At 58.7% G+C, this 8,998-nt stretch overlaps 4 protein-coding genes across 4 annotated transcripts; 1 reads left to right on the top strand and 3 right to left on the bottom strand.

Moving 5' to 3' along the window:
* Positions 1 to 621: 621 nt before the first annotated feature.
* SPRG_15772 (hypothetical protein) lies at positions 622 to 2,179 on the bottom strand (the record flags this gene model as incomplete). Its single annotated transcript, XM_012354984.1, has 11 exons — positions 622 to 720; positions 812 to 910; positions 999 to 1,097; positions 1,151 to 1,249; positions 1,296 to 1,379; positions 1,431 to 1,526; positions 1,571 to 1,669; positions 1,718 to 1,816; positions 1,866 to 1,961; positions 2,005 to 2,100; positions 2,150 to 2,179. Coding segments are annotated over 11 exons (996 nt in total), but the record flags the coding sequence as incomplete, so codon positions are not given.
* An 803-nt stretch (positions 2,180 to 2,982) lies between these two features.
* Positions 2,983 to 3,358, bottom strand: SPRG_15771 (hypothetical protein; the record flags this gene model as incomplete). Its single annotated transcript, XM_012354983.1, has 2 exons — positions 2,983 to 3,050; positions 3,106 to 3,358. 2 exons carry the CDS (start codon positions 3,356 to 3,358, stop codon positions 2,983 to 2,985), a joined length of 321 nt encoding a protein of 106 aa, XP_012210373.1.
* A 248-nt stretch (positions 3,359 to 3,606) lies between these two features.
* On the top strand, positions 3,607 to 5,228 carry SPRG_15770 (hypothetical protein). The gene is made up of 8 exons (XM_012354982.1): positions 3,607 to 3,819; positions 3,865 to 3,940; positions 3,990 to 4,374; positions 4,424 to 4,534; positions 4,586 to 4,694; positions 4,743 to 4,854; positions 4,899 to 5,007; positions 5,058 to 5,228. Exons 1-8 carry the CDS (start codon positions 3,621 to 3,623, stop codon positions 5,178 to 5,180), a joined length of 1,224 nt encoding a protein of 407 aa, XP_012210372.1. The 5' UTR covers positions 3,607 to 3,620; the 3' UTR covers positions 5,181 to 5,228.
* Positions 5,229 to 6,071: 843 nt separating this feature from the next.
* SPRG_15769 (hypothetical protein) lies at positions 6,072 to 7,867 on the bottom strand (the record flags this gene model as incomplete). Its single annotated transcript, XM_012354981.1, has 1 exon — positions 6,072 to 7,867. One exon carries the CDS (start codon positions 7,865 to 7,867, stop codon positions 6,119 to 6,121), a length of 1,749 nt encoding a protein of 582 aa, XP_012210371.1. The 3' UTR covers positions 6,072 to 6,118.
* Positions 7,868 to 8,998: the final 1,131 nt, after the last annotated feature.

Raw genomic sequence — 8,998 nt, 5'->3', positions numbered from 1 at the left:
CGGGGTCGTGGCGGCAGCAAGACGTTGGTGCTCTTCAAGGCGCGTCGCACGATGTCCCGTTCGTGGAGGTAGCGCAGTCCGTGGGCCATCGACGTTGCAATCGGCAGCAAGCTCGCAAAAGTTGCGCCCTTGTGCGTATCGAGGTAGTGGCGCAGATGGCCGCCGTCGACGTACTCCATTACGAGCAGCGGCGGCTCCAATGGCGGCAGCTGGAGGTGGCGCAGCCGCACGAGGTGGACGCAGTCGAGTCTACGGCCCATCGTCACCCTATGTCCGAGTCTGTAGAGCGTTGCCTACTTGGTCAAGGCGGCGACAGCCGTGGCCAAGGACGACGTCGACTCGCCGTGATGCACAAATACCGACTTGACCGCAACGGGGTCGCCGCGAAAGGTGCTGCGGTAGACAAAGCCTTGGTGGCCGCGGCCGAGGATCTGGAGCCGCGGCAGCTCGTTGGCCTACAAGTGCGATATAAACCTCTGTGATGCAAGAGACAAGGAGGAGGACCATGGCCGTCGCTTCCGAAAGCATTTGGAGAATGTCGTCGTGCCCGTGGTTGCGCGCAACCGTGAACGGATCAAACTACATGGGCCTGTCCAGCAGAGGCATCAAGAAGCAACGTACGAGGCGCGAAGGCGCGAGAGAGGCGCCGGCGAGAAGCAGCTGCCGCACAATCTCGCCGTGGCCCTTGGCGATGGCCACCACGAGCGCCGACACGCCGTTCTACCAAAGACGTCGCGAGTCGCTCTGTTCAAGTTCCTACCTAGCGGGACATGGTTGTTTTCGGTGCTGATGACAAGAGAGAAGGTCGTACCTTGTTGTGCTTGTTGAGGTCCGGCTTGGTCGATAGCAGGCGTGTGACGACTGGGACATGACCCCCCCGGGCAGCGACATAGAGCGACGACTCGCCAAACTAGTTGCACGTCGCCATATAGCTCCAAAATTGCATGCAAACCTAATGGTGAAAGTGGATGGAATGTGCGCTGTCGCTGGTGGTGTACCGTGTCGAGCTGGTTGACGCTGGCGCCGGCGTCCAATAAGACGGTCAGAACTGAGAGGCGCCCATACTCGGCGGCCAAGAGCAGCGCGGTCTTCCCTTTCTAGTCATCGTCGAGATTGCGACATCGACTAACCTCCAAACCAATTAGACTACCGCGTCGGTCGAGTCGATAGGGACGCCAAACGAGAGCAAGCGGCGCACGATCGTTTCATGGCCGGCGGCGGCGGCTGCCAACAAGGCTTCCGCATCGTCCTGCACCAACATGTACAAAGACAATTGCGATAGTGCAATAGAGTACCTGCGTCGAAAGCGCATGCGTCGCCAGGAAGCACTCGATGACGGCGGTGCGTCCGTTGGTTGCCGCAATGACCATGGCGTCCGCCTAGCCACATGCAGCGTCAGCGACCAAGGCATCGAGGCTCGTTCGAGATACCAACGACTGCGTCGTCGCTTGAACGCGAGGCAGGAGAAGCGCAACGACATCGTCGTATCCTCGCTCGGCAGCCACGTACAGCGCCGACTGTCCTTTCTGGAATGACGCAGTTGGAGTCACTCGATGCATCGTATTTGTACCGGCGACGTATGGGCGACGTTGGCGCCAGCGCACAGAAGGAGCTCGACGATGGCAGCATCCCCCGCGGCGGTTGCCAGAACTAGCGGTGGCATCCGCGACTAGAAACAGGGCTAGGACGATGTATTGGACGCACTGCACAGTACTACCTTGTCGCAAGCATCGGGGGCTGCGCCAGCGACGAGAAGAAGCTCTACGATCGCAGCATGGCAGTTGCGAACGGCGGCGACGAGCGGTGGTCGGCCAAACTAATAACGCAAGCGCTACCGACCCGACGACGAGATGCGGGGATCGTACCCAGGTGCGGGCGTTGGCGTCGGCACCAGCGTCAAGCAGCAGCGTCACCATGGCGGTGTTCTCGGTTGTAATTGCCAAGTAGAGTGCGTTGCAGCCCTAGTGCACGTCAGCGGCGGCCCGCGGCGATGCAGCAGCAGACCTGGCGGACGCTGTCGGGGCTCACGCCTTGGTCGAGGAGCCGCTTGACGTAGCTCTTGTCGCCGGCAAAGGACGCGCGCGCGAGGTCGCTCTCTGCCTATGATACGATATAGTATAGTCGCGCAGGGCGGAGGAAGGTAGCGCACGCCAAGGCCGATCCAGTCCAAGACGCCCATCATCGACAGAAGATTGCCACACTGGCAGCCGGCTGCCTTTGTGTCGCGCCAAGTACGCTTCCGCACTTTACCGGGACTATTGGGTGTCGTTTGATCGCAAGTCGAACCTCCCGGCAAGCTACCTGCGACGACAACCAGCGCTTACTCAACACGAAGCTCTGCGAAGCTTGCTACTACACGACGTGTCGAGGGCGACACTAGCATTGGATGGAGCGCTCACTCTCGTACATGCAATACGGAGGACCTTGACTGAGCCAACGCAGCCAAATCAGCATACGCGTATATGAGCCGAACGGAAAGGACGCCGCCTTAAAGTACGAGGGATTGGACGTCCCAAGCTGTTGCGCGCTCGCGACATGGGCTCGTGTGCACGCAGACGATACAAACCACGACGCGCAAGAGTATGGTCCAAGGTGCCAGGTCGAACAAGGCAGGCAGCGCGCTAGTCCTTGGTGGTACGGTGCCGGATGCACGTCAGCACCACTGGATGGCGCGAAGAAACGCCGGTGGAAACCTGCGACCTGACGGTGCCGACGCGACGGAAAACCTTTTCAACGTTGAGGAGCACAGCACAGATGGAGTCGATCGTCCGTCCAATCGCTGCACTTGGCCCAGAAATGAAATCGGTTGGACCTGAAAGTCTGGTCACGGTTGAAGCCGGTCGCCCATCTCGTGCAAGAGAATCGTGCTACCGAGCGTTTGGATGCACCGTCGCCTCAGTGGTCCGGCACTGGCTGACGACGTGCTTGAGAGCCGGCGCTCACTTGGACGGCGCGCCCGATAGACTCCGTGCGGCAGCCCATCTATGTGTGCAGGAGCGCGGAGCTCGTGATCGCCTCGTGGCTCTGGCTCTTGGACGAGCACATGCGCGCTGACCTGGTGATCATCTTGATCGTGTTGCGACTCTACGAGCACGTTGACGAGACCGAGCGGGTTGCCATGACACGGCTCGAGGAAGGCCGCGAAGTGGTCGGTGCCAAGAAGCGCGCAATCCTCGGGGCAATCGCCGTCGACGACGACGCGATGGCCTTCTTCGCGCCCGCAGCCCCAAGCTTCTTGAGCACCTTCATGCACTCGCGCTTGGCTTTCAGCCGCGATCATGTCCCGCGGTCGAAAGACGATCGGGCGGGTTTTGGTCACCGCCTTGAGCACATGCCTCATGCACATTTCGTTGCTCATGGCTGGCAGGTCGTTGTCCATGTCGGCGCCTCGAGCACGGTAGTAGCTGGGAGCAGGCGGTGCTTACCACGGCCGTTGATGTGGACGGCGTCTTGAAGCATGGTAATACATATATAGCACGGCGGCTTAGGGGGCGTGGCAGCTAGCCACCATCGAGTCTCCGAGGTTATTTTCTATCTATCGATAGATATGCAAATGCAATGGATAGAGGTATGCATTCCAAGAGACTTTTTCCGGACCCCATATTTGGATATTCGACACGATGGGCGCCGACGACAAGACGACCAAGACCGCTGCGCAGGTCTCGGAGGACCTCGAGCAGGACATCAGCACGCTGCCCAAGATGGAGATTGCCCATCTGCACTACCTTCTGCAGGCGTCGGCCTCGGCGCATGCGGCGGTCTCGGCGGACGAGGTCTCGGCGGCCAAGGCCAAGCTTCTCGAGCACATCCAAGCTGACAGTACGTTTCCCATGGCCTGCGCGCAGAAACTCACCTCGGCCATAGACATGAGCCCGTACTATGAGCAGCTCTGCGCCGAGTTCCAGTGGCCCGTCGATGCGGCGCTTCTCGCGACCATGAAGTACATTGCTCGAGCCTCCTGGACATGGCTCATCATGCGCCGCTTCTAGGAAGGCTAACGAGGACGAGCTCAAGGCGCTCGACGTGCAATTGGAAGATGCGATCGCCAACCTCGGCGACATTGAGGTCCTCGAGACGCACCTCGCGCGCGCGCGCGTGTTTTCCAAGATCGGCGACAAGGCCAACGTGCTGGAAGCCTTCAAGACGGCGCTCACCAAGCCGACGTCCATCAACCAAAAGATCATCATCGAGCTCCACATCATTCGCATTGGCCTCTTCTTTTCGGACCTCGAGCTGGTCGAAGCGCACATCAAGAAGGCGACCGCGCTCATCGACGAAGGCGGCGACTGGGACCGCCGCAACCGCCTCAAGGTCTACGAAGGCTGCTACCTCCTCATGGCCCGCGACTTCAAGAAGGCGTCCAAGCTCTTCCACGTACGAGATGCCATGAGCTTTGTCACATGCGACGATTGCACGCATGTAGGAATCGGTCGCTACGTTTACGAGCACGGAGCTCATGTCGTACCCGACCATGATCTTCTACGCCGTCATCACGTGCGTCTTGAGCATGGACCGCGTCGACCTCAAGAAGAAGGTACGTTCATGCAGGAGACCCTTGTCGTCGTCGTCTCATGCAACATTGTAGATTGTCGACTCGTCCGAGGTCTTGGCCGTGATCCTCGACATCCCGCACCTCTCGGACTTTCTCAACGGTCTCTACAACTGCAACTACAAGCAGTTCTTTACGGCCATGGGTGCGATCCTTCACCGCCACCTCGAAGCATATCGTCTCTGCTGCGTAGTGCAACTCCACCCGTACGTGCACCGCGACAAGTACCTCGCGGCGCACTCACGCTTCATCTACCGCGAGCTGCGCATCCTCGCGTACACGCAGTTTCTCCAAGCGTACCGAAGGTGCAACGGCGTCTCCCTCGCACCCTCTCACCCTATGCTGCTAGCGTCACGATGCAGTCGATGGCCCAATCGTTTGGCGTTGGCATCCCGTTCTTGGACGCCGAGCTCTCGCGCTTCATTGCCGCTGGCCGCTTGAACGCCAAGATCGACAAGGTAGACACATTAGGAGCTGTGCCCCACGACGTTGACAATAATTCGCTTAGGTCTCGGGCGTCATCGAGACCAACCGCCCGGACGCCAAAAACGCGCAGTACCAGGAGACGATCAAGCAGGGCGACGCGCTCCTCAACCGCATCCAGAAGCTCGCACGTGTCATCAACGTCTAAGTTGGACCGAGGTATCGTGGTAACGAGAGCATATATTGGATCGATGCACATGGCTTTGTATACCTGCGTTGGGATGAGCCACGGCAGCCGCAGGTCTAATCGGCCGAGCATGCATCACCCATCGACCCGCACTGCATGTATTCACAGAGAGATCACGGAGATGACCGCATTGAAAATGACGTGGCAGACGGGTGGCTATGCTAGCACCATGCTCGCGTGTGGCATATATGTCGTCACCGCCAAAGTGTTGTCTTGGATGATCGAGCGCTTGCAAGCCCAGGACGGCCACCTCGAAGAAAAACCACCGAAAGCACAGGAGGCAATGGACATTGAGCGCCGATTAATCACGGGCCAAGCACAGAGTTTGCGTCAGTTGGGAAACTCAATACCAGACGGCACGTGTCTAGACATGCGGTCCATCGACCTTGGTTGATCTAGCGTCGTAGCGGCCAAGCAGTGTCTCGGCCAAGCAGTGTCGAGTGTATTGGGTATTCCGGATACATCGTGATGAAGCCCCAGGCAACAGCCATCGTCCGTGCATGCTGGCGCTTGGGGCTCTCGCCGCCAGCTTACTCAGCGTAGAGCCCCGGCTACTGTATGTATCGTAGCATAAAGTGTCGAGGGCCTTGCTACCGTGCCTAGCCATATATATCTGTCGTCGATCCACGAGCTGCGGGCCATATACTATCGGCCGGCAACTCACTCGCAAGGCAAGCGCGACGTTGCGTGCAATCGTCTTGTCGATCCAAAACATGGCGAAACCGGGCCGACGGAAGTATCATGTGATGCAAGGTAGGGTCGTCTACGCTTCCGTCGTCGCAGTAACTTGACGCCATATCGCAGTACACAGATCTATCTCAATCATGTATCTCAATGAACACTCTTGGGTGGGTAAATACTACTAATTTATAGGCAAAAACGCATGCCCTTCTCTCGGGTCATACATTCAAGTGGCCGACACTGGCCTCGGAATCGGAGCGCACAATAAAGAACGCGCCATCGTGCTTGAAGCTCATCGTTTTGCTCAGCGACGTTGCCGACACGAGCTGGTGCTTGCTGCTGAGTCGTCCCAAGGTCGCCATGCTCAAGCTGCAAGGGTCCATCACCGTGGACGACGCCTCAGGTCGGCGCTTGAACGGGATTTGAAGCACCGTCTTGCCGCAGATCGAGAGCTGGTAGCCGTGGTAGAACCGGTCCATGCTGTCGGTGCGGACAAAGACCATGAGGCAAAACCCGACGAGGCAGAGCACCCAAATGAGCTGCACTTGATCAAAGTAGTCGGTGCGGTCGCCGGAGAAGCGCACTGCGACGACGACCGACCCGAGGGACCAGCCCGCGAGCACGAGCCCGTACATCGTGCTCATGTTGTAGACGCCGTAGAGATCAGTGAGGAAGCAGCCGATGACCGCAAACCCGCCGTTCGCGGCGGTCTTGGCGATGTAAATCATGGTTTTGAGCCGAGCAAAGTCGTCGAGGGTGTCGAGCAGGAGCGGCAACGACACGGCGGGCAGCAACAGCAGCAAGAGAAACACCACCTTGCGCGCGAACGCCGGGTTCCAGTAGAGTGCTTTGCTTATCGCATCCGAGAGCATCGGGCACACCACGCGGCTTAGCAGACCCGCAATGTCGGCGTGTAGCCGGACGTTCTCGTTGCTCGTCGTGTTGAACCAACGTGGAATCCGGTCGGCGTCGGTCGGGTCCGAGATCTCGGCGTAGAGCAGCCCCGTACACGCGAGCGCGGCCGATGCGACCACGAGGCAGAGAAAGTCGGTCGAGAAAATACACTGCAGCAGTGTCAAGCCCCGGACCTGTTCGTGGTACGCGCGTTCCGTGCCCGCGACCGGTCCGTCCCGACGCGGCAGCGTCAGCGCAGAGTAGTTGACCAGGGTCATGCCAATGTTGTAGTAGTCGTCTTGGAGCGTCGTCGAACTCGGCACAGCCTCGGTTGGGACGCCGTGCATGTCGTGGCCGTGCACGCGGAAGCTCGACGGCGGCGTCCGCATCGCAACGATTCCAAACGCGAGGAGCGGCGAGAGGAGCAGAATCACAAAGAGGAACGTCGTGTTGAGCACCATCTCGTCGGCGAGGTGGTCGCGGACACAATCGAACGCCGCGTTCCACGCAATCTGGCCAGCGCCAAAGCCCAGCATGCTCACGCCGAGGGCCGATCCGCGCAGATCTGGGTACCATTTCTGTACGGTCGAGACGGCGGCAATCACGAGAAAACCATAGCCGAGGCCGCAGCCGATGCAGCCGACGACCAGCGGTGCCCAGATCCGTGCCCAGAGTGCAATCTGGATCGCGCACAGACCCACAATCGCGAGGCTACTACCGACGAGCATGCTCCAGCGCGGCCCGCGGCGCTCGTTGGCCGGGCCCACAAAGGCCATGGCGAGAGCGATCGCGACGCTGCTCTCGATCGTAAGCTGCGCGTTGCGGTTGTTGGTGGACGCGCCGAACACGTTCAAGTCAAACGGCTTGGAGATGATGGTCATGGAGAAGAGGACGCCGCAGACAAACTGCACAAGCGCGGCGGCGATTAGAATGTAGTACCGGAAGAACGGCCGGCACTGGCACGACCTCTCGCCAGGTAAAGGGCACACGAGCAGCCAGCGCTCGGCGTCGATCTCGGCGAGCGACTTGGGCGGGATCACGATGCGCCAGTAGTCACAGAACCAACGTGCCATGGGGATCGGCAAATGTCAAATGGTATGGTGTGATCGCATCTAGTCGTGAAGTGCCGTAGATCCGGACGCGCCGGCCGGTTTCGGAAATCTCAAAACGGTTGTCAATTGTGCCATGTGTGTCGCGAAACGTCACGTCCGAACGGCGAGCGCGACATATATGTACTCATCTGTGCGAATTCGTGGCTGCGACAACTTGTCGTGCGACGTAACGACGACGTGATGACCCGGCGGTGCGAACTGAGACGAGAACACGTGAAGGACCACCAGTTTTGTTGCCACGTTATACAGTGAGGAGCTACGGATCTGCGACTCGATCTGATATCGGGGTGCGTTGACATGACACGAAAGTATGTATGTGGAATCTCGAGGTTGATAGTGAAGCGAGGATTGACGATTCTTGCAATCCGCGTCAACACCTGGAAGTGCGCACAAGTCATCTTTGTAGAGTAGTAATACAAGCCCTGTTCCCGTGTCGACGTACACCGAGGTTTATTTGGACTTTAATGGTCGCTCGCTTCGTCGCTGGAAGCATCTTGAATTCCCTACTGGACACACTCGGAGCGTCGGATACTACCGTAATACCTCGTGTGTCTTTCCATTCATGCATCAATAAACACCTTAAAACTGTTCCTTCAGAGTTGTCGCCTTGACTAAAAAGCACGATGCGCCCAAGCGTGTCGATTTCGCGAGCTCCGTGCAAGCACCCGTCGTGAGTAGCAGATCCGCGTGTGCCAACAGTCGCCACCTTCTCAATGTGTCTTCATCTGGTGCAAGCATGTTTGTCGCTGATGACTAACGACCAGCATGAACTACCAGGTGCAAAGTTGCACGGGATGAACCCCTTTAGGTAACCCAGACGACTTTGTCAGGCGGTGTATTACCGGGATTACCACTATGGGTTTCTTTTTCTATGTGGTCCATCGTCAAGCTACTTGATCGACCAGCAGCGTCCGCGGTCGAGAGCCAGACCCGTGTTGCGGAGTTCCACTTGGATGCGACCGTGGGCCGACCTGGAGCTGCAGCACCCGAAGGTACACAGGGGGTGCTCACTTGAACTCGCGGGCTGATGGAAGTCGTTGGCTTGGCGATCGACGCGGAAGGTCGGGTGGTCTGATGTTGATGAAGTTGAAG

This window comes from Saprolegnia parasitica (genome assembly GCF_000151545.1).
Source record: "Saprolegnia parasitica CBS 223.65 unplaced genomic scaffold supercont2.195, whole genome shotgun sequence".
NCBI classification, from domain to species: domain Eukaryota; phylum Oomycota; class Saprolegniomycetes; order Saprolegniales; family Saprolegniaceae; genus Saprolegnia; species Saprolegnia parasitica.
The sequence above is the reverse complement of the archived record's forward strand: the minus strand, read 5'-3'. Positions and strand labels throughout refer to the sequence as shown.